Here is a 24713-nt window from a genome sequence, read left to right on the forward strand (position 1 = left end):
CGAGTGCTGCTATCAATGCATTACGGGCACCTTCCCATAGACTTGTTTTTAACATCCCCCTGAAGAGACAAGCCTTTGGCGTAGACCTTGGGTGTAATGGAAAACTGCAATCTCTTGGTTAAATAGGTAAAACCTTCAAGTCTTGTCCTTTAAATACACAGTGCATGTGACGCGTATTCAAAAACATGCTAAATTAGCATGCTTGAACCCTGCTTGGTCAAAGTTAAACTGTTTAAACTTTCAACGTTTGTTCATTTGCTTTGCGTTTTAAACACAGAGCCCTGAAACTGACTTAAAAACTTCTGTAGCTAAGTATGAACGTAAGAGTTTTGAACGCGTACGCTAGAGAAGTGCGTTTACATAGACTTTCATTGGAAGTGGTAGCTTAAACCCGGATTTCTGAGCCCGGTGTGAATGTAGCGTCAGATAAGTCAGAGAGTTGATGACAAAAACGACATTTGGGGTTGTTGTCTCTTAACCAGTTTCTAGCTAAGTGGTGGAATATTAGTGGATAGATTGTACAAAATCTGATGTCAGAAGTCAGAGATCTGTCTCCCCCTCTGGTCACCAACGGAAACCATCTCCAGAGTTCTAGCCACACTTCCTGGATGCTGCACACCTGACTCTCATTCACTCAATCAACCACAACACTGCACTGTGCTGAGCTCAGTGTGAAGTATTGCTGACAGAGCGTCATATCTGGACCTGATCTTCTGTTTCTGGTTCTGTTTGCCAGCCGCCTGCTGCAACTCTCGCCTGGATTTTGACCAACCTGTCTCTCCTCTGATGAACTCATGCCTGTTATTGCCTGCCTGACCCTGATTTAACGTTGTGGATTTTTAGCTGGGCTAATACACCAGCTGCATTTGGACCCAGCTGTTTGCCTGTTCTTGTGACAGTTTATAACCTAACCTGTCTTAAATACGTTTATTTCCTTTCTTGTATATGGTCTGGACTATTTTCCTTAAAGGTTACTTGACCCCCATAGAACACAGATGGCTTCCTGCTCCAACTGTTTTGCTTTCTACCATTTTTTGCACATTGTTTTCTTCTCACGATTGTATCTGTACAATCTCCATTCTGCCTAAAACGCAAAAAGAGGTTTGAGCTGTAACAAAAAGTCTTGCTAATAAAGTTCTGCTAGACTTTTCAACCATAAAACCCATTAGCGTACCAACACGTAACCTTAACATCTTGGCCATACCACCGAAATAGCTTGAAGTGAGTAGAAAGACGGTTCTTACAAATTAAAAAAAAGAGAGTAAAGGTAAAAAAAGGAAAAGTGAAAATATTTAGCTGTTTATTTATGTATGTGTCATTACAGTTATATCCAGCAAATGACAATCACAGCTAAACAAACCAACAGCAGTGTAGGCACATTCCCCCATTGTCTCTTTGGTCACATTTTTTGCCTCGTCCTGAATGTTCAGACCACATGCTGAACATCTGAGGAGTACCTCTGCCTTAAATCTATGTTGAAAGCTCAGCCAAACTCTCAGCTTCAGAGGAGAGAAATGAAAGAAAATTCCGTTACAGGAAACCTGATTATCATGTTTTTCCTAGTGTCATCGATTGTGTCCAGTTTCTTAGCAAATCCTTCCACTAAAGAAGATGTTGGGAAAACAAAGATAAAGCAGCAATTTCGCTCTCGCCCTCATAAGGCATCAATAAACTTGAACGCTCCTTAAACAGAAAATACCAAAGATCTGTCAACACTTTTATGGGAACTCTGAAGCCAAACTCCCTGCATGAAGATAAAAGGACAAGAAAGGAGGAGTAGCCTGTTCCCAAAATTACTTTTAGGTAATGAGATTACAATACAGGGTTTTGGAGATTCTGGCAGCTCTTCTAGCACGCCACAGATTTAAGCAGATAATTAAGTAATGGCTTGGAGATGACCTGTCCTGAGAGTACAGCCATTACCTCCTGAGAGGAAACAACACAAACACAAGTCAATCAATCAACAGATAACGCGTCATTGAGTTAATAAATATATTAGTGGCTATATGATTGAATACAATTTTAGAAACTGAGTTTACATAAAATATAAGTCTTAAACTTTCTTCATTCTTTTTTTTCTTGAGCGTTGGCTCCTTTTCTACTCTTTTTAGTCCAATCTCAGCAGCGTTTGAAAATGGAAACGTGAATTGTGTAAGTCACTAAACACCATGACTTCAGTGATGTTTATGAACAACTAAGTAAACAATTTGATTGAAAATGAGTGAAAGGGCAACCAAATGACCACAAAATATTGTTACTTTGAAAAATCTGGGGGAAAAACTCCCATCTCTTAAGAATTGTGGTCTTCCTTTCCCAGCAATCACCTGATCACCGGACTATTTAATGTTCGGCCAAAAAGGTAATGTGTCTCTGCCCAAATGTCGCCTCTTTCTCCCCATTGACTGTATATGAGAACTGGACCGAGTAAGTGTGATGTCACCCATAGAAAATGGCTTCATTTATTCAGGCTCCAGCCAAATGAAGTCCATTCACATTTCTTCGTGATACGGACGCCGCCATGTTGGAGCCAGACGACATCAGTAAGCAGGGATTGGTCGGAGTCATTCCAATCAGGGGTGAGCTGGTTGGAAGGCCCCACAACTAGAGAATATGTGGATCAAACGTTTCAAATGTTCGACCTAGGACCGGCTATTTTTATTAAGACATCTGATTGGCCAGTTTATAACTTGATTTAATGGCAGTACAGAAGAAAATTAGGATTACCAAGAAGATGTTAAAATGGTTATTGACAAATATGGATGAGTAACAGCTGTTTATTTCTCTCCAGATGTCTATAGGATTTTGGCTTCCTCCAGTTCTCATATCTAGTCAAAGGTCTGCCCTCTATCTGGGGGTCTTCCCAGATACTCCTGGAACCAATGCCCCCTAAAAGATTGCGTTGCCTCTGCCGTTTGCCCAGTGGTGTCCTGCCTGCTCAGAGCTTCTGGGAATCTGCTCAGTGCTGCCCCCTTCAGTCTGGAGGATTCGGTCCCATCCCTGCCAGCCTTGTCATCCACCTGTGTGCCATTCCAAGAGTGAAGAGCTAGTAAAGCTTTGTTCTTCTCACCCATCTGCCTGTTTTTGCCCCCTGGGGATTCAGTCCTTCCTAAGCTGTTGGTAAAAAAACAATGAAGTCTGTCTCCAAGATTTCTTTGGGATTTCACCAAAACAGTCATTTTACCACAACAGTATATTTCTTGAATAATTACCCAAAATACTCAAAAAATATAATTGGCTAAATATAATAAAGCGGTACTTCAAGTTCCAGGTTTCAACAGTATCTGATGGAAAAATCCGTCACACTCCAGATCTGGACGGATAAAGTGCTTCAAGTGTTCAGGTGAGTCTTAAATCCAAAGAGAATGAGTCTTGTTGTTGTTAAAATCCTGACATGTTTTCCTGTGTTGGGTGGTTTAGGAGTCATCAGATTCCTGACCGTCTTTGGCTGGCGGATGATTTCTCTTGTTGCCAACGGGAATTTCCTGATGGTTGTCGACCTCCTCCATTGAGCCGGGCTGGGACTCCACAGAGGTTTTGGTCATTTGATGCAAAAGAGCTTCATCCTTTTTTTTCTTTCCGCAGGCCTGCTCTTCGCTCTCTTCCTCTGGCTTGAACTCCTCCACGAGGTCCTCACTAGCATCCTCCTCCTTGTCCTCTTCGTCACGTCCGGATTCCTCTGCACCGGTGTCGCTCTGCTGTTTACTGTCGTCCGAGTCTTCGGCGTCGGCCTCCTCTCCCTCGGTCACACAGCTAGCCGGATTCACACAAGACTTCTGCGTGTTAGAATACGGAGAACTGATGAGTTTTCCTTACTATCTTTTCATTGCCTTTCAAACACACAGTTAAAACATACAAGAAAAAAGCATAAGGAACAGTTAAAATAGGTTTACAACGCAAAGTTCTTATCTTATAATTCAACAATTCCATCACATGTATTTCCTCCACAGTTTTTCCCCATTTCTGCTGGCAAATCTGTCTTGTACCATTGTCTTTTGATTGTTTTATTGTCTACAGCTTGGAAGATTCTGACTAAATATCTGTCTTTTTGGAGTACATTTTCTGATATATTGTCCAGATACAGAGATAAGCATGTCTTTGGTATATTGTAGCCCAGGACCTTGGTTATAATCTGGTGAATGTTCTTCCAACAGGGCAAGACCAAAAAATATGGGAATAATCTGCATTTATGTCTCCACATTTTCTCCAACATGAATGGGGAACCGAAGTATGCTAGTTTGTGATTTTTGGTGTTTTAAAATATCTACTTGTGTTTTTCCAACAATGCAGTCTCTTATCCGTGATGAAGCGGATGTGAACTGATGAGTTTTCATGCTTTCACCTCCTTTGATGAAGCAGTAGGTAAAAGCAGAGGCCCATTAAAGGAAGTTCCAAACAAATAAGTTTGTTCAGACAGCCTAAGTGGATAGAGAGATTAGCTTTTCCCACAGGCTTAACCCTAAGTCTCCAGGCTGCAGTAGGTCAGATTCCTCTTTAGACGACTTTAACCCTCCATTTGGTTGATATTAAGACACGTGATGCTGTTTTATTACAAAAACCCAGAATTCTCAAACCAGGTCTGCAGTGCTATGCGTTTCGCCACGTTTCTTACTTTTCGCTTTGACAGTGAAGATACTGTGTTTTTGACTGCAATAGCTTTTACTTTATTTAAATGTTTTATTCCAAATTTGTCAACACACATCTTTAAAAAAAGCTTCCAGGATCTATAAAACTAGGTTGACTTTGTTAAGTTGTTCGTCTCAAAGTTTGTTTACTAGCATATATGTTTCTCTCCTTGTGCCTTATCATGATTAAAACAAATAGGCTGAGGGTGGATATCAAAAGTGTTTTTTGTCATTTGTAGTTAGTACATAAAATGCTTTATGTGGTCTCACATTGTTTTCTATTTTTTTAAGGACTGACACAAAATAATTAAGATATTAAAATGATGAAACAAAACCTATCAAATGTTGCAGTACCACCAAACACCACTAAACCCAGGTAGCAGAAGGGAGCAACTTCCCATTGACTCTGATGTTAAAAAGTCAGATTATACAGCAAAATAAACCGATGTATTCATAAGAATTTTTACCAAGTATGCTGCTTTTTAGCTGTTCATTTTCCCAGGTTAACCAGCCCATTCCACTTCAGGCTTTTATGCTGCTTAGAATCCACATTAATCCATTCATTCGTCAAACTATAAAGAGGTGTAACACGTTTGAGGGTCATCCATTCGTAAAAATGATAAAGAAACAGTGAAAAAAAAAATTCTAAAAAGTTATTTGAAAAACTACTACTTTATCTTGAAAATTTAGTTATTTTTGCTTTCCTCCTCAAGAAAAAATGTGTTTACATTAAGTTACTTAAAATGAACAAAGATAGAACTGTAATTTGTAAAATTATTACATTTCTCAGCAGAAAACAAAATGTGTTTTTGCATGTAAACTACAGTTTTTTTTAGAAAGAGAATGGATCCACGGATCTGAGAAATTTGCAGGTTGTCAAAACAAAGATCAGTTAAGATTTTAAAGTATCTATTAATTAAACTCAGGAATACAGATTTTATTTACTTTTTGTAATAAGAAGTATTTTGTTTGAGTTTAGCTCCTAAAGAATTTCTCGTTGTCAAATATTTTCGGTCTTTACCTTCACTGAGGCTCTATCCTCCTCAGACACCTCTTCTTGCTCTTCACTATCTCCTCCATCTTCAGGTGACTCCGCCTCCCCAGTTCCATCCTCCCCATCATCTTCATCTTCTGCTTCTGCAGAGGTGCTGACGTTTTCCTCCTTTCCATCCTCCAGCAAAGTGGATTCTTCATTTTCTGCATTTTTTGTGGGACTGTCATCTTCAGGTTCTTCATCGCAAGATGTTGCATTTTTGACCGTCTCCTTGTCATCGTCCTCCTCTTCTTCTCCAGTTCCTGTATTGCCATCGTTTTCCCCAGTATCCCCCTCTCCTGTTTCCTCACCATTGTCGGTGCAGGTGCTCGCTTCTTCAGCCTCCTCTTCATCCTCGGCAGAATGACATGTGCATTCTGCTGGATCCTCATCTTCTGCATGTTCGGATGTCTCCTCTTGCCCACTTGTCTCTTCCTCTTGCTGCATCTCTTTTTCAGTTTCTTCTTCAGCCTCCTCTTCATCTTCCTCTGGAATAGTCTCTTCTAATACAACGTTTGCTTTGATATCTTCTTTGGTTTCATACTCTTCTTCCTCTTCAACTACCTCCAGATTCCCCCCTTCCTGGTCTGCAGCCATACTTTCATCATCCTTTTCTGCAGGTTGCAGAGCTTTTACTGGTGCAGGCAGGGGGGTTTTCTTCATCTGTAGTATCTTGAGCAGGTCAAACTCCATCATCACAGGCGCATCGGCCGCCAAAGGATTCTTCTTGAATGGCCGAGTTGCCATTTTTTTGAGGACACAAGCGTCACAGGGGCAGTATTCGTCCTCGCTTCTCTGATCGCTGAACTCACCGGCCGTCTCTTCGTCACTGACAGAGTCAGCAGTCTTCACCGACTGGTTCTTCATCACCTGCAGAGAAAATCCCTTGGTGTTAGCATCACAATTAAGGTGTGTCATTGTAGGAGTCAGGAGGATTCACCTTCAGCATGCGCCGCCTCCTCTCCGTCATGGTGGACTCTCGTGATAGGTTGGCCAACTGGGGTGGGCGAGGCGACCTGCCGCCTCTTCCGGCTCGACCTTGGATCTTCTTTATTTCGCGCTTGATGCTGTCCTGGATGCGCCGGCTCACTTCGTCCCTCAGCTCGGAGATCATGGTGTCCAGAATGAGGCTGTCGTCCAAGTCCCAGCGGACTTTAAACTCTGCCATGGCATCACTGTAGTGGTTTATGAACTGCTTCTCCAGCTTGGAAAGAAGGTTAAGTACCCACACCGGGTCGGGGTCTTGGGACTGTCTTTTGGATAATGGTGGCCGCGTGGCACTCTGGGAATCATCCAGAGTCTCTTTCTCTGTATCAGTTGCAGATTTGGAGCTATCGTTGGTAGAGTTCTTGTCTGATGATGATGGGTTTTCATTGCTTTTCGGGCTGTCTAGACTGTCAGGATCGGGGCTTTGCTCTTCATTCTTTGCCGGTTCTTCTGCTGTGTCTTTATTAGGAGTTTCTTCGGGTTTGTCTCTGGACTCTACGTTTTCCTCTTCCTCTTCCTCTTCTATGATCTTCCCTGGTGCCTCATCCTCAATCTGGGTTGCTGCAGCTTGATCCCCTCCCTGGTTTCCATTGTCCTTTGCTGACCCACCGGAGCCGCTGCTCATTCCCACCCCAGATGAAGACCTTGGTGGGGTCACCTGTTCGGGGGGTGCGCCCTTTGCCTTTTTTTCCCCACCATCCATGGGCTCAGTGAGCCAGAGTGACTGGAGGATGGACATGATCTCATCGTACTGCTGCTTGCGCTCCTTCTGATTGCTGCTGTTCACGGCTGGCTCAAGGAGTTGGAGCTGGGCCAGACAGTCCAAAAGCCCTCTGGCTGAAAAACTCAGTCTACGACCATAAACTGGAGACACCTTCACAACAGGAAATGATACACGCATAATATATGTTAGCAGCAGATAAAGTTCAGATATAATTTACATACAAGAATTTTTTTTTACTACAACTGGAGTTGAGTGTGGTCATTGCTAGGTGGGTTTTGAAGACCAGACAAGTTCTATCAACACAAGAACCTGGTATTTAAACCATGTCTTACAATTGTATCTCTATAACTTCAAAGCTCTGGGAGTGAAATATTTTCTAATGCTGTACTTTTACTTTCCTACAATGTTGTCAAAAACTAGAATCAATTTCATCACATAGAATACATATGTAAGACCTATAGAGGATATTGCAGCTGTGATTGCTTTTAGGTTGAAATAGTTCCATGGTTTCCGTTTAAATAGGCAGGAAACACTACAAAATATTACATTTTCATCAGATTTAACTGTAACCCTATATATCACATCATATTTGATACAGGCATTTCTGTGTTTCATTGATGAAATGTGCTGGTCTACTGATAAGAAAAGTCCGTGCTTTACCTCAGGTAGACTCCGACAGCGACCCAGAGAGGAGCCTAACAGCACTTTCATCACTGCCGCAGAAGACTGCCAGTTCTTGGACAAAGAAGCCCTCTTTGAGTCACCTGAAGGTGGACCTGGACCCTTCTCCCCTTCTGCTGCTTGACATTCTCCATCTTTGTCGTGTTCCTCTTCAACACCGTTGTCCCCGTTTTCTCTTTCATCCTCAGGGCTGACCTCCTCTTTTACTGTCTCTTCTCCAAGTGTCTCTTCTATCTTCTGTAGTGTCTGATCTTCCTCTTCATAGTGTAACTCGCTGCTTAATGCAAGCATGCTGCTATCAACAGGGATACTGCGTAGCCAGTCGGAAACAACCTCATTGGGGGAGGCATTGGGGAGACAGGCTGGAGTCAGTTCTAGCATACCGTCTGGATCCTTTGAATCCCTTCTACTTGGGCACCTCTCGCTTGTCTCACTCCTTGGTTTGCTTCTGCTGGATTCTGATGGTTGCCTGTGTTGACGCGCAGTGGCCATGCTTTCCTTCAGCAGGTCAGCAGCAGACAAAGATTTAGACAGGGTGCTTTCACTGCCTGCATCTACTTTGCTGCCTGGTCTAGAGTTATGTAGAGGACAAGGACTTGATGATTTTCCGTGAATGTCTTTCCCATGTGATGAGGATTTATTGATGCTACCATCCTCACTTTTTGTGTTGTGACTCTTGATAGTTATCAAATCGTCTGATTTAACTCCATCCTTTTTTTCTTTACTCTGCTTTGGAGCATCTTTGGACTCCGACTGCATAGATGCTGCTGTTTGAGGTCTGCGACTACATGAACTTTGAGAGTTTACAGTAGACGATCTGGCCTCACTGTTTGGTCTACTGTCCTGGTCCTGTTTTTCACTGGCACTTGCAGGAGATTTATTCCGAACTTTAGCACTTCCAGATATTGAAGCTGAGGTCTTTGTATCCTTTTTGCTTGTGGTTGATATAGACTTTACACTCTCTGTCTCAGGTGTCCGATCTGCTGCTTTGGCATCACAGCTACAGCAGGACTTCTTAGATTGGTTGCTTTTTATCGTAACCTTACTGCTTGGTCTTTCTGCTTCTTGTTCCTCACCATACCCACCTTCTCTGGGGACTTCAATAGTTGGAATATCAACTCCCGAGGGATTGTGGGAGGAATTTGAAATTCTGTTATTACCATTAGACTTTTGGGACACTGTGGAGCCAGCTCTTCCAACACCTTCAGAGTTTTTAGGGACTGTTCTACTTCTGCTTTTGACCTTGCTGTCATTGTTGCTATGAAAGGATGCATTGGACTTGCCACTGTCGGAATCTGCTGTATCATGGTCCTCTGGTAGCCCAAGAGAGACAGATCCAGATGAGGTACGACTCAAGGGTTGTGCTGTACTTCCCGATCCTTTTCTTAGTCTCTTTGGTGAGGTTGAGACAGTGCTGACTGCTTGCTCAAAGACCTCACTTATCCCATTGTCTGTTTCCCCATCTTCCTTTTCTGTCTTTTCTTGCTTTGAGGCTGCTGAACAGCAACATTTGGATCTCCCAGACTTAGTGGAACTTATGGAGTGAACTGACAAGGCACTGGTCCCTCTTGTCTCCCCAGCATTGGGGTTTGGCAGCGACTGTTGTGCCGGGGACCAAGACCTTCTCGAGGATAAATCTTGATCTTTGGGTGAATAACTTCGTGAGGCTGTTCTTCTTCTCGGTGAGAGGGTTTGGCCATGAGATGAATTACTTTTTGGTGCACTATTGTCCACGTGTTCTCCTGCATCTGGCGTTTCAACAACAGAAATCTCAGCAGGTCTTTTATGATTGGACTTATGCGAGAAAGCAGACGAAACACTTGATTTTCCTGACAAGTTACTTGCTGGCCTCTCTTTTGAGATGTTCTCCTCAAAATCAACTTCTTCTGGTGTTTTAATAGTGACAATATTTGAACTTGAAAGATTTTTGTTGGAAATTCCAGACTTGAGACTTTGGCTTTCTAAATGCTCTTCCATTTCCTTCTCCTCTGGATTTATCTCGACTGATGGAACCTCAGCATCATTGAGATCTGTTGCGCTGTGGTTAGACCTCCTAGACTTGGTGGAGGTGTGTGATCTCACTGAAGTAGCACTGTGTGATCTATCCACTTCTGCCTTTGAATGGTGAGTCTTTGCTGAAGAAGCTGATTTACATGATAGCGAACTGCCAGATTTGTCTGACATCCCACTTTCAGGCCTCTGCTGTGCTTCTGCTTCTAAAGCTTGGCTTTCTTCAGGCTCCTTTCCTATGTTTAATGTTGGAGATGACATTTTTTCGATGTCAGTACACTTGGATGACTTTGTAGATTTGATGGACAATTTACCAGACATTTGACTTGTTGCCCTTTGTTCTACATCTTTGTCTATTTTTGATTGGGCAGGTACTGAATATTTAGAGGATCCATGAGAACGGTCAGATAAATTTGACTTCCATGACATCACACTTGCCGTCCTTTCTTGTACCTCTTTTTCTTCCTTCTTGTCAGTTACGTCTTCCATAGGTTTTTCTCCTTTTATCTCACTGGATGATGTTACTTTTGCACAGTGACTAAAAGTAGTATTATGGGATGTTCTAGACTTAGAGAGATCGGATTTGGAGGACTTCTGTGAGAGGACACTACCAGCTTTTTGAGAAATGGTGGAACCGTTCGACTTGACAGAAAGACTACTAGAAGCTCTTTTGTCTGCTTCTTCTTCAGCAGGTTGATTGTTTGACAGACAGCTAGACTTATGGGACTTGACTGAAGCTCCTGATTTGTTGCTTACAGAGCTAACTGGTCTTTCTGTGATGTTTTCTCCTTCTGCTTCATCTCTAGGGAGGACAATGGCAGCTTCAGAGGAGCATTTGGACTTGTGGGACTTTCTAGACAGGTTGGATTGAGATGATAATGCCCTGGGACTTCTTTCTTCTGCTTTGCCGGATGCAGCACTAGAGATGTTATGGCAGTCAGACCTGTGGGACTTGTTGCTTTTGGCTGAAGAGGGACTGAGAGACCCTTCCTCTCTGTCATGGCCATCATTTTCGCTCTCTTTATCAGGAGAAGGGGATTCAGGTGGAGAACAAGTTCTATCAGACATCTTTGATGCTCTGTTGTTGGAATTATAACCAACCCCACGTTTGCAGCCACCACAATGTGGGCAAACGCTGGCTTCTGATGACTTGTGGGAACTTGCTGAGAGTCTTTTGTTACTAGATCGTCCACTACCAGGCCTCATTACCTCTTCCTCCTTCACAGCTGCCACCTCCTCAAGCTTTGGAGTTCTAGACTGGCTTCTATTAGAAGTGGAGCTTCGTTCTACCTCATCTGCTCCAACTTTGGAAAGTGGAGAAGCTGCTCCACAGTGACAGGAAGAAGCTGCTGACCCTGCCCCACTTCTTTTATCCCCATTTTCAATATGGCTTCTGCTTTTCGTAGAATTGCCCATTTTGGCTGAGACAACGCTTGTGTTTTCATTCTGTTGAGGTGTTGGGGATGGAGATGGTTCCTCTCTATGGCAGCACTGGGAGGCGCTGGGTGGAAGGTCTTCATCTTCATCATCTTGATCCTCTTTCAGTGACTGAAGAATACGAGAGGAGCTACTAACTGCTGACAATGAGCGATTGTCATCCTCTCCTGTCATAAGATCACCCTCGACAGACTTCCCACTGAGCGGTCGTAGGCTGGTGTCCATAGCAACCAGTTCAGTCCGACTGCAACACCTGCTTACCTTACAGACTTCGACCTGAGTGTCTCCATCTGGTGCCAGCTCCACTCTGTGTTCAACTTCCTCGGTCATGCACATCTCTTGCTGGACCAGTTGGCTCTGCTCTGACCCTGAGCCGTCTGGAGGCTTGGAATGGTGCGCTCTGCAGCGAATCACCCTCCTGGAGCTGCATGAGGAGGAGGAGCTGGAGGAGCATGTGCGTCTCATTGTAGGGGGGTTGGATGCACGTGGAGGAGGAATGGGAGCATGTTTGAGGCTATGAGCTGGGTTTTCCCACATATCGAACTTTTGTTCCTCTTTGTGGTAACAACAGGGGCAGTGGTTTCCCAAAGCACACTGAAGAGATTGGCTGGAGATGTCCACACCCTCACAAGACCCAGAATCCGGGTCAGAACAGCTTTCTGATTGACCCTGTTGCAGGTAATGTTGCTGGGCTTGGCTAAGAGGGCAGCTTTCTGTGGTCAGTGATGGGGACTTTTTAATTTGTGTGGACCACTGGATGGTTTCATCATTTTGGAGGTGAAACCGCACCCTCATCTCCAGCGAGAGAGTCCCATCTTTGTTGACGAGAACGCGCTTCTCAATGTCATCGTTCATGATGGCTGGTTTTCCCTGGGAGTAGATCCCGAACGACTTTTCAGAGGACATAGAGAAACGGGTTGAGCGATTGGAAGAGTCAGAGCGAGGGTGGATAATGCTCTTCTTGGTTTCCAGACCAAAGTTAACTGAAAAGAAGCACAAAATAAAATTAGGCTGAAATTAACTGGTTTTTGGCTACATTCACACCGAACATGATTTGAGCGTCAAGGGTGTCAAGTTCCAATGTGGAGTTAATGTACTGACGTGATCATAGGTGCTGGGGCGTGATTTGAGCATCGGGTGCAGTGCTCTGGCAGCAGTTTCAGGCGCCGCGTAAAGAGTAGAGGCTTATATTTTTTCAGGAATCCAAATGGGAGGGTAGTCATCTATAACACAAATTGACGCAAGTACCACTGAAAGCGGCCGTCATTCAGCCGCAGCTCCTGCAGTAGATGGTGAAGTTCAGTGTACTGGGAGAGCCTCAGAATGATCTCATGAACCCAGACGTGGAGATGTGTTTACCAATGCTTTAGTAGAGCTCTTCACAATATATACATGAGATATACAGTAGCGATGAGGCTAAAACCTTTAGGTCTAGGGACCCATTTTTGGACAAGTGTTGAGAAAAGAATTTGACACACAAATTACATTTGGTGTGAACGCATTAGTTCTGCTTTGTGCTCCTTAACTTTGGTAATTAAAGACTGACCATTTTTCTTGCTCTCATTGCCTTCGTCATACTCGCTGGCTCTAGACTGAGCTCCGTGCGGAGGAGACCTTACTCCTTGGGTAGCGGGAGACCGAGCCCCATTGCCAGGAGTTCGAGGACCGAGACCTGGAGACTTGCTGGTGAGACCGGGCAGCTTTTCGTCTGACGTTTTCCGGATGTAATTGATGAGCATTGGACTGAAAGCTTCCCGGCCGACACACACCAGCACACCGGGGCAAGTCATCAGGCTCTGCACGCTGTCGATCTGCAAACAAACATACAGGGTGAGGGCTTTTACCAAAACTGTGGGCTGGATGTTGAAATAGAAGCAGCTGTTACCCTGCGCCCCTCTGCTGTGTACAGCTTACGGACATGAAACGCCATCACCTCTGACGCCTCATCTAAAAACGCTTTCAGGCTTCTGATGGACCTCCTATTCAGCACAATGCTTCTCCTCAACCCGGGCTCACTGTTTTTCACAAGCAGGATCCGTCGCGGCCTGTATGGTATGCGCATGTGACCGGGCGGAGTCGCGGGTAAGGCTTCGGGCCGCTGGGGCCGCCGGTTGTGATGATGCCAAGCGCCCTGGTGTTTGCCGACCAGCTCCATATTGATTGGCTTAACGTGCCGCCGGTCAGAGCAGAGGTAGCAGCCGCCGTCCTGGAGCTGCTCCAGGTGTTTGATGGTGTGGGTCCCTCTGGGGGTGGTCACGACCCGCACTCCAAAAGGGAGGGGCACCTAAACACGATACGAAGAAGCGTGGCTGTTAAAGAGACCTGTCGAGATGAAAACTTTGGCATCTTTTAGGAACACGCAGAGCTAATCCTCATAAAGAGGATAAGGTAAAAGTGCAGCACAGGCATCCAGGGATGCATCTTCAAAGCAGAGCTCCGACCCCCACTGACCTTTTGGGAAAGGTCATCCAGCAAGGCGTCAAAACATTTGAAGCTGCGCTTGTGGATGGCCATCCTGACGCCCCCGAACTGGCTGTCCCCACTTTTGTAGAAGGTGATCCGTTTGGCCGGTGGCGCTGCGATCACATGGGAGTGGTGGGAATAGGTCGTAGGGAGAGGTGCATGTTTAGGTGGATGCTTGGAGTCCCACAAGATGGTTTGGGCCGAATGCATGCTCTGATCTCACAGGCACCTGCGAGGCAGAGGCAAAAACACACAGAAATGATAAAAAGAACACATCTCAGTTCCTTCTCCATTTGTTCTTTATCATCAAAGTCTCAAGTCCTAATCAGGAGGTGGAACTTAGGATTCGGGACATCCACTTACAGGTCGACCTGACGCATCACATGTTTGGCACAAACACTTACTAAATCCTGTAAAGCCAACTTCAGTAAAGAATCAACAGGAAACTTCTTTTTTTTTTTAATTAAGATGTTTTTTAAACCCTTTGATGAAAAAAAAGCATTAAATAGTATAAATTATGATTTGGTAACTTTTTGCTCACAACAATTGAGTTTAAGATGCAAAAATATTGATGAGTGTTCAGGAAAAACACCTTATTAACCTTCTTCCACTTTCGGCTTCTCCCATCAGGGGTCGCCACAGCGAACAAGTCGCATGGTAAATTTGGCAATGTTTTACGCCGGATGCCCTTCCTGACGCAACCTTCTCTAACCGGGCTTGGAACCGGCAGAGGTAGAGAAGGGAACAGGGAACAGCCTGGAGTCGAACCCGGGTTTCACGGACGGAAGGCGCCGCAAACCAGCAGGAGCTAAACTGGCTCCCCAAAAAAACACCTTATTAACCCAACATCTCAAATTTGATCCAAACTTTTTTTAAATATTGTTTTTGATTTATAAGTAATTCAATATCAACAAATTTTCTATTATTTCAATAGAGAATTTAATCATTTAAAAATGCAAATTACAATGGATAAGTTAGTCTCAACATAAGATAAAAAAATTAGCAAAATGTTTTCCCGCCAAATGTATTGACGGAGGCAGCCATTTTGAATTGATTAGGAAAAGCTATTCTACTGCCCCCGGTGGAATGATGAGAAACTACAACACAGAAAACATCAACTAAGGCAGTGGTTCCCAAACTAGGGGGCGCGGCCCCTAGGGGGGGGCGCGGATGTATTGCAGGGGGGGGCGCGATGGAGTTTAGAAACAAAGGATTTGTATGTTTGTGTCAGTGTGGGGGGGCTCAAAAATATTCTAATCTTCCGAAAGGGGGGCCCTGCAGAAAAAGTTTAGGAACCACTGAACTAAGGTACATACAATGGCTTTTTAAGGAAGGTTTTAATCATGTTAATGAGATCATTGTCTCAGAAATTGAAATATCAAATATAACATGAATAATTATGGGTTAAAACAGCTTTTTTGTTAGCAAAAAATATAAAAATAAAATGTTTTACACTGAAAAAACACTACATCTCAGAAAATGTAGCTAGTTTCTAGTCTAAATATCTTTTATATTAGAGATAAGACAAAGACTAGTTTACGGGTGACTTTTTACTAAGCTGTAGAAACCTATTTTAAGACAATAAATCTTGAGTATTTTGTTGAGTCATTTGATTTTTCCAAACATCGTATTCAAAGTCACATCTCTAAGGAAACAATTTTTTAAGCAGATGTTCTATTGTTTGATTTACAGAAACTACAAATTTTAATTTGACTAATAATTTACACAACATTTTTAAGACAAATTTATCTTAAAATTCTAGCACATTAAAATAAAATAGTTTATATTTGGGGTGGAAATGTGTAATTATAGCACCTTTAAATTAAAAAAAAACAAACTATTTTTTGAGCACCACACTTATTTTAAGATGTAATATTTCCTATTATCAGAGAAATACACCTAGATATGAGTTTTTTTTTCATTTTACATTATATTTTTAGGCAACATTCTGTAGCATTTTAATATTTTTAAGAAAGACATTTATTTTAAGACAATATTTCCAATTATCAGAGCAATATCTAAATAAGAGAGTTTACAGCTAATTTTAAGATTTATTTCCTTGTAAAAGGGCAGGACATCGCAACTTATTTCACAGAATCTTTCAACTAGTTAAATTTACATCTTTTTCCCTCAGAACAAGAGAAAAACATCTTATATTCTATATGTCTGAGACATTTTTTTTTTCAGTGCATCATTAAAGGTGAAGCTCTAATACATATTTTGTGTTCTAAAAACGTGACCACAAGAACTTAAAAGAGTCCATTCGGGACCACAAAATTCTCTATAGCGTTCTTTTTTTTTTTTTTTTTTTTTGAGAAAAACTGTTATGTGTTATAAAAACCCAAATGCATGTGAATCCGAACAGCTATATTAAGTGAAGTGACCTCGTGCACGTCTACAAATCCTATTTAGAGGAAGCGCAAAAAAGTGTCCTGATGCAGAAGAGCCGTCGTAAACCAGCTTGTGTAACAACGCCCTTAAATAAACAGATTCATTTAGCTTAAATGTAAAGTTTTGTAGCATTTTTTAACCTTGCAGATGCTTCTCCTAAATCCTAAATCTCCTAAATCTAAAAGTCAAAGACAAACACGGAAACGTCGTCCATGCTAAACCTCCAACATTTCAGGTTCAAAGGTGAAAAGTATCAGCAGGCTTAGCAAGCTTTTAAGTCCTTAAGGCTGGACTTGAAGCTAAAAGACGACCCGTACCTGAACACGGACCTGATGTGACTCCAGACTTTACCTTTACAGCACAAAAACAAGTGAACCCATGTAAAAATTCACGCGATTCACTTCAATCCCCACACGATTTCATATTTTGGCTAATTTATGGTAGAGATTGACAAGTTGGGTCAAACTTTTGACAAATAAAAATGCAAAACATTTTCCAACAAAGCAAAGCTGCAGCTTAGCAACACTAAAAATATGAAAATCTGTAAAGTTTTAGCCATTTTCATGGTGTTTTGGCTTAAATATCAAATAATTAGACATTTATTTTATAGATTAAATGATGGATAAACCGATAAATTGAAGCAAAAGATGAGACATTTCAAAGCAGTTTCACATCAGATACTTTTAATTTCCTTAAAGTTGAAAAACTTTATAAGACCTTTTTTTTTAAAAAAAGAACAGTAAAAAAGCTGCCAGTTGCGTTTATACCATAGCTTTAGATTTAAGAAAGCAGCTCTTTAAAATAAAAGGTAATTATTAGTACATTAAAACATCCATTTAGCATTTATTTTAGAAAGAGCATCACAACGCCAAAGACTCCCATGTTTAGGACTACTTCTGAACTATTTTTGGACTACTTGAAATCAGTTTTGGCTCTCACCTTTTTAGGAAACATGATCCAACGAGATGTGGAAGAAGCCCTGAGAGGAAAGCGGGTTTGGTTTTTTTTTCCGCTGATGGTCTGACTGTTGGGGTCAGACCAGCAGCTGGTGGGAGAGCAGAGGCGGATGGGGGACCAGCACAGCCAGGGACCGTGGGGTAAAATGGCAGTAGGCGATCAGGCGCGAAGAGGGGCGGGGAGGATGGAGCGAGGACAAATGAGGAGAGAGGAGGGGCGAGGCTAATGATAGAAAGAAAAGCCTTCTTAACGACCCTGTGTGATATCGGCCAGCACCAAACCGGGAGGATAGCAGCAGGACAACCTCTGACCCGAACCATATTAACTCCACATGCACTCTGTGAGGACAGTGGGGAAGAAAACTCGTCTCATCAGGGCTTCATATTCATTTTTGCGTTGCACAACTTGTAGTTTCTTTGGCTGGTTTTGAACCCGCAGCAACGCCGTCTCCAGAAAAGCAGATTACAGGCAGAAATCCTGACAGCACGAGCTGTGAGGAGCTAATCGCACCGGAAACCATGGCAACCCAACAGTAAAAGTGAAGATCTTACGTCTGCACACCTTCATGCACACCACCCCACCACCATGCAGCGCAGATGATCGCTTCCATAGATTATTCTACAGAATGACATCATTTCCTGTTCAATTTATGTAAAACTGTCCAACTCTGTTATTCTCTTTTAAAGAGTTCCCAGTGGTCTTTTAATTATGAATATGCTGTTTTACAGCAAAAACAAAATAAAAATCACAAAACGGGATTGTTTCTGCAGAGCGGCAGTAACCCCGCCCACACTTCCCATCATCTGTCTGTCTATCTGTCCCCTCACAAACCCAAGCTAACATAAGCAATGCAACAAAACTGGTGAGCAACATCTAAGCTAACCAGCTGAAAAGTAAACCAGATTCCAGCTCAGACAAAATAAAATAAAGAAAATAAAGACGATCATGGAACTATTTGTCTACAAGTGGATACATCAGAATGGAGCAGAGCAGGGAGCTTGTGGCCCACCCGGCATATTTTAACGTTACAAATATGATCTCTTTTGCATACAGCATTTTTTTCTGATTCTTAACTATTTACACATAGAAATACTCAGAAATGTAATTTTGAGCTTAATTTTATATATAACTGTGCTCCATCCTGATTTAAAAAAAAGCCTCAAGAACACGTTAAACACACGATTTAGTTCAGGGTGGGTTTTGGTAATTAAACCCCTCAAACCTCACCAAACATTTCTTTTAACCCTTGTGCTATCTTAGATGACCCCACCCCCTTACACTGACGTGTGTTCTCCCTACCATGACAAAGGTGGATAAAGGTGGAAAGATTTCATGTAATCCATGGACACCAGTGAAGATCACAAATCATTGAAGAAAAAAGGTTCAGAGCACTGTCTAGTGGGTCTAGATGACCCAACTCCCAACGTTAAAGTGTCTAGGATAGCACAAGGGTTACACAGCAGCTGGATGTTTCTGAAGTCTCCAGCAGAGGGCGCTGTTCTCTTAGGTGACGCTAACGAATGACCGATTGAAGAAGGATAACATCTACTGTATTAAAACGCCTTTTGGGTCATTTATATTTAATGTTTTGGGGTTTATTTATTTTTAATTTTTAAAATATTTCCACTAATAGGCTGTAAAAAGTCCAAGTTATATTATTTTTATTTTGTAAAAAAAATTATAATCATTTAAAAAAAGAGAATAAATCATAATATATAGAGCTATTTTTTGGATCTACCATTTATTTATTGAATAAAATTTTAAAAAAGAAAAATTTAAAAGATCCTCACAAACAAAAATGATTTTTTTTGCATCAGAAACTGTTTTTTTGCCGTTTCTTTAAAACCACAACAGTGTGCTGAATCTTTTCTAAAACTGAAACGGAAAAAGACTTTTGAAACAAACAGACAGTTTTCCTATTTGTATAAACACAAATGTGCAACTCAATTCAATTTGTATTTATATAACTCAATACAACTCATTAAAGATATGACTTTATAAGCTGTTCAGTTACAAAATAAAACATTTTTATTTTACCCCAATTATTACGTTTTTTATGTTGGTTTTGTCCCACTTAGAGAGTTACAAACGGATTTTTTTTATTCAACTACCTGGATTTTTACGTTATATTTTAAGAATCTTTAAGTTATCTCATTTCCTTCACAGGTTTTGGATATCCAACAGGCGAAGAATTGTTTATAGTTGTAAATATATATTAGCTAGCTTTAATTATTTATTTTGAATTATTTTAAAACATGAAATATTCTGTTTAATTGTTTAAATGTTTTACTTGGCTAATGAAATTTTGTGGGGTTGTTTACTGTAGTTCGTCTATTTGTGGGTCTTTTGTTTAAAAATCTCTAAATCATTCTCTATAAAATGTCACTAGAAGTTATTTTCCTTAGATAAACAAGAATATGTGTCATAACAAATAGCAAAAGGTCACTAAGAAGAAAAAGTTTTTTTTACTCCAATCACCTTTAGAAGTGTTCCCAGTGGACTTTTAATTATGGTTATGCCGTAAATCATCCTGTCGTTTTTTTGGGACATAGCTTCTGCAGAGTAGCATCAAAAATTTGCCTCTGAGTTGTGGGTGGGGCTGCTGGGATAGAACAACCCCGCCCCCCTTCCCCTTTCCGTAGCTCAGAGCAGCCAGTGTATTTTCTACGTCACAAATAACATCGTTTTTTTTTTTGTTTTTTTCAAATATCTCCTCCTGAAACACAATGACGTGAACAAAGAAATCCTCAGAATGTTCCTAATAAATAATCAGACAAATGCCACAAGAACATGTTGAAAACATTGGCGTGGGTCCTTAAGTTAGGCGCTGTGGCGAGGAAAAAAAGATTTTCAGTCGAAAGCATCTTCATCCTCATCGTTTGAGCGTCCTTGAAGGACATCATTTTGCGTAACTCAGAATGAAGTCATTCTCCATGTCCTCAATATGTTTCTGCTTCACGGCTTTGATGGGAGGCAGAGGAGGAGCAGGTGGGCCCGGGAGGCGCGGGGTAGACAGGAGGTCGGGGTTGGGTAGCTCTGGCGTTGACAGGAGCGAGGCAGCCTGTCCCTGTCTTCCCCAATGGACAAATCCAGGAGTGATGCTGCTCAAGAGCACCCAGGCAGACAATCCGCTGCCTTGGAAACCCCATTGGCCCATCATTTATTTATTTATATTTTTTCTACAAATGGATGCAAATTCAAGAGGTGTTGCAGCATCACCGGTTCAGTGGGACATTGGGAAGAAGCAGCAGATGACAGATTAGACTCTGTGTGGCCTAGATCTGCAGGTTCACTTTCTTCTTCTGCTGTCACTCATTCCATAAGCAGGTGACTCACCTCCATACTTCATGCTGTGTTCCAATAAGCACATTAACAATCTTCATCTCCACACAAAGTCGTCATCATCAATTATGTCTGTTGGCTTAAATACGCGGTTTTTGTTTGTAAATAAAGAAACAAAAGAGTTTAATCTCACCAGAACCGATGCATGATGGGAAAACAAACAAACAGATTCCGAACAGAAAAAGATTTTTGAACTTGAAACAAAAAATAAAAGTCCCGATGCTCCAAAGGCGGCGGTCCTGAATCGCGTGGAACGCTCCTGTGAACACTCACGGGCTCTCCTGGACTGTCCTGTTGCGCATGCTCACAATTTACCATAGCTTACCGGAAGTTTGAAGTTTTACACTTTCAAAATAATGTCGTTTCATTCATTTTCACTTTGTTCAATTTAGACTACAATAACACAAACACAGTAAAAAAAAAAGACAGATCTGAAAATGAACAACAAGAAAATATATCACTTAAAAAAATCATAAATACATAATGAGAAATTCAATTATCCTCCATCTTGTTGAAAACTGTGATCACCATCATTGTGAAATACTTTCTGCCAGAGATTACTGTGCTTGACAGCTTTAAGGAGTAGAAATAGTGTGAACATTAACAGTTCCACTATAAAAAGTTTTGCTTTAATTTTTCTTTTACACTAAATAAGATTAGTTACAGTAGACTGGTGCTTTTTTTCCCCTTTTTTTAAAGCTATACATACCTAAGATTCTTTTGCAGTGTGTTATTTCTCATTTATTTGTATCATGTTTTTTCATTCTATCACAGACAACTTTTATTTCCTAAATAGACACACAATTAATAATATTAATAATACAAAAGCCAAAAAGTTAAAAATGCTATATATCAAATTCTTTGACCCTATTCTTTGTGGCAACTACTTTACTATTTTTTTAATACATAAATGTACGCAGAAACACCTGCCTATCAGATTTGGAGTAAATTTTACCTTAAAAAATAATATGGGGTACATAAATAAATAAAATAAAATACCATTTTTATAACCCTTATATTTACACTTTGGCGTTTTTTCCAGATTTAATTAACAAGTAGAACAGACAATTCAGATTCTTGCTTTTAATTTGAAAATATCGAGCAGGAAACAGCATTTTAATTTGACCAACTTTACACAAGGTGTCTGTATCTTCGCGAGAGGAGAAATAGTGATAATAGAGCGGTGGGATTATAAGGATTATAGCTGCTTGAGCCATCTGTGGCCTCAGACTAATAAACATTAGTGTTTGGATAAGCCTGATTAACAGGAAGTTAGTAAGTAGAACCTCGCGGCTCCTTTTCATTATGACACCTCTTTTTGTAACAAAACAGTCCGAATTGTGAGACTAAAGATAAACAAGATATTAAATAATACAATTTTTTATTGCAGGAATCATAAACCAGTATTGAATTCCTTCACGCGACATAAACTATGCGTGAGACGTAACGGTGACGTACGCCCCGCCTTCGCGTCCGTTTCCAATGGCAACCACTCCCTGGCACCACCATGGAAACCCTTACAAATATTGAAATGGCAGCTATAGCGAAACTTGAGGTAGGACCGAACCAGATTAACCGCAGAAAGTTTTCATGGGTTGTTTATAACTCAAAAAAGTAAAATTTCACTCTTCCGGGTGCTATTCCGCCAGCACAAATAGATCCAAACTTAAAAGCCACGCGGCGGTTGCTAAGCAACCACCAAGACTCGCCGCTTTCCGTAGATTGGCGATTTACGGAACCCTCTCGGCAGAAGAACTGTCACTTTAATAATACATCTTGAACTGTTTTTCATATCAAATACCTTACGTATAAACAAACTTTTACCGAATTAACCATGACGCGGAGGGATACAATCTGCTGTTTCTTACATCCGCGTTCATAGAACTGACTTTAAAATATACGACTTTATTTTTAATTCCTTAAACTTATAGGGGATAACCATACTTAAGAATAAAACACCTAACCTGTTGATAATTAGACTATTTTTAATTTTTCATCCTGCAATTCACGATTTCTAAAAGTTGTAAAAGTTTTCACATGAATTATCCTGTAAAAAATCAGATTAACTACTTTTTTATTCTGATTTGTTTCCTCGTCTGAGCCGGCATTTGGCTCAAAACTGAACGGCAGGATAGCTACAACATTACTTACTATTTCTTTATTTATTTTTGCACCACTAATGTTAGCTAGGGGGTGTGAGGGGCTGTAAGCCAGCAGGAGACTGTAAACAGAGAGCTCTCAGCAACAAGAGGGGAAGGGGGGAGGGGTATCTTCCCACCCACTACACAGAGGAGAATTTCTGATGAATTCCTCCCGCCCTGCAGAAACTACGTCCTAGTAAAAACGATGCAGGTTTTTAAATTTAAGCTGAAAACAATGAGGGGGGTGGGCCTTTATATCAATACTCTGTGTTTCCAGAGGGATGCTGGCGTACACAGGCTCAGCAGTCACTTCCTGTGGTCCGAGTTCAATGACGAGAGGCAAACCTTTCATCAGGAGTTTGTGTACGACGCCGCCATGTTGGCTATCGACTCTGGCTTCAGCCCTGCCAACGTGACCCAGTCTGCCATGTTGGCCAGAGACATCTACCCACAACTGGAGGGTCAGCGCCGACCACAGCTCCACAATAACTAAGTCCTTAAGTCCTGCCTTGAAATAGAAAGGACTTCGAGTCATCTGTGAATGATTGGTTCCCTTTGTGGCCTGCAGAAACAATAAGCATGAGGTGGTGTTATTCCAGGTTACCTGCTTCTTTGTGGGATCTGTCTGAAATGTTATGTTTTGCTCTTGACCAGAACTCGACTTGAACAAGTTCCTGACCCTCCTGAAGGGTGCGCTGAGGAGGTGTTTACCAAGCCTGACCCCAGTCCAGCAGCATAAATTCATCCAGTACTTTACGGACTTCTGGGTGGAGAGGAGGAAGCTTTTTAAGGCGGCGGTGGGAGGGGCGACCACTCAGACCGTGCAGCGGCTTCAGCTGGAGGTGGAGCTGCCGCCCATCCCCTGCCCCTTGGTGCAGGTGAGGACCACCTGAGTTGAAGAGTCTGGTATCCAGGCAGCGATGAGTGAGAGTCGGTTACCATGGTAACGGGACACTGTTTGCTTTTCATTTCTTTTGTCACTGTGCTTCAGGGCAGTGAGGTCCTAAGCGAACCCGACCCACAGCTCACCTCCTCTCAGCTGTCGGAGGAGGAGGAGGAGGAGGAGGTGCTGAAGGCTCTCCAGGACCAGCAGGTCACTTTAGGGGAGGCTGGCGTGCCAAAAGGTCTTCAACGGAGCAAACGAGCAGCTCAAAAGCGGCTTTAGAAAATCGAAATTGTTTTTTTTTTTTTTTAGCTGCTCTGAAGGATTCCCTGAAATGTTCTGCAGATTACATGATTGTGTGATGATCTGTGCTTTTGTATAGTTACATAACAGCTCTTGATTATATAAACAGACTCCTACGCTCAATACGCAGATTACCAAACAGCCAAAATAAAAACATTTAAAAAAAAGTCTACGACTTTGTCCAATTTGTATTTGTTTGGGTTCACATGAAGAAATTTGAAAAGTCGTTTTCAATTTCTTTTTAGAGTCACAAAAGCAGTATCCGCCGTTTTTAAGTAGAAAAAAAATCATCCTTTACCTTAAAATTTTTTTTTTTTTCTTTCCCAAAAGCTTTTGATGAAGTTTTATTTTGTAAAAATCATCAAAAACCTGCAGCTGCATCCAAAATGTACTGCTAAATGACCACAAGGTGGAGCTCACGGTTTCAAATGTTCGTGTCTGCCAACACTTGGGTTTTTAAATCACACATTAGTTACTGTGAATCCATTGTGAAGCACAGCTTGTGAATTTTTTCTTTTTTTACTACCTGTTTCTTATGAATGTCACATCACTCTCAGCCCAGTGAATTTCGTTGTGTTTCTGTAAAAAAAACAATGATTTTTTTCAGTTTTCAGTTGAAAAGTTCACCGGCTGCGCTTGACGCTGACCTTCAGCTCCTCCTGGTTCTCCCAGGCGAGCTCCTGTATGGGAGGTGAGGCTGCTGGAGCCTCCAGGAGCTGCAGACGGGCCCCCGATTCTG

The 24713-nt window shown here is 41.8% G+C and overlaps 2 protein-coding genes across 4 annotated transcripts; one reads left to right on the plus strand and one right to left on the minus strand.

The window, feature by feature from the left end:
- Positions 1-1283: 1283 nt before the first annotated feature.
- On the minus strand, positions 1284-20916 carry rp1l1 (RP1 like 1). Of its 3 annotated transcripts, none has more exons than XM_020708732.2 (8): positions 20781-20916; positions 13946-14186; positions 13380-13778; positions 13041-13305; positions 8027-12477; positions 6596-7516; positions 5644-6525; positions 1284-3773 (listed from the first exon to the last, which is right to left on the minus strand). In XM_020708732.2, exons 2-8 carry the CDS (start codon positions 14165-14167, stop codon positions 3414-3416), a joined length of 7500 nt encoding a protein of 2499 aa, XP_020564391.1. In that variant the 5' UTR covers positions 14168-14186; positions 20781-20916; the 3' UTR covers positions 1284-3413. The 3 variants fall into 3 exon arrangements, with proteins under 3 accessions (XP_020564391.1, XP_011483035.1, XP_023821312.1); XM_011484733.3 differs by lacking the exon at positions 20781-20916 and adding an exon at positions 17288-17998; XM_023965544.1 differs by lacking the exon at positions 20781-20916 and adding an exon at positions 17288-17999 and having other exon boundaries at positions 3726-3827.
- Positions 20917-21794: 878 nt separating this feature from the next.
- Positions 21795-24156, plus strand: c2h8orf74 (chromosome 2 C8orf74 homolog). Its single transcript, XM_004066578.4, has 5 exons — positions 21795-21922; positions 22038-22202; positions 23066-23249; positions 23443-23666; positions 23780-24156. The coding sequence occupies exons 2-5, from the start codon at positions 22155-22157 to the stop codon at positions 23951-23953; spliced, it is 630 nt and encodes a 209-aa protein (XP_004066626.1). The 5' UTR covers positions 21795-21922; positions 22038-22154; the 3' UTR covers positions 23954-24156.
- The last annotated feature ends 557 nt before the right edge of the window (positions 24157-24713 follow it).

The sequence above is a fragment of the Oryzias latipes genome, chromosome 2 (assembly GCF_002234675.1).
Source record: "Oryzias latipes chromosome 2, ASM223467v1".
NCBI classification, from domain to species: domain Eukaryota; kingdom Metazoa; phylum Chordata; class Actinopteri; order Beloniformes; family Adrianichthyidae; genus Oryzias; species Oryzias latipes.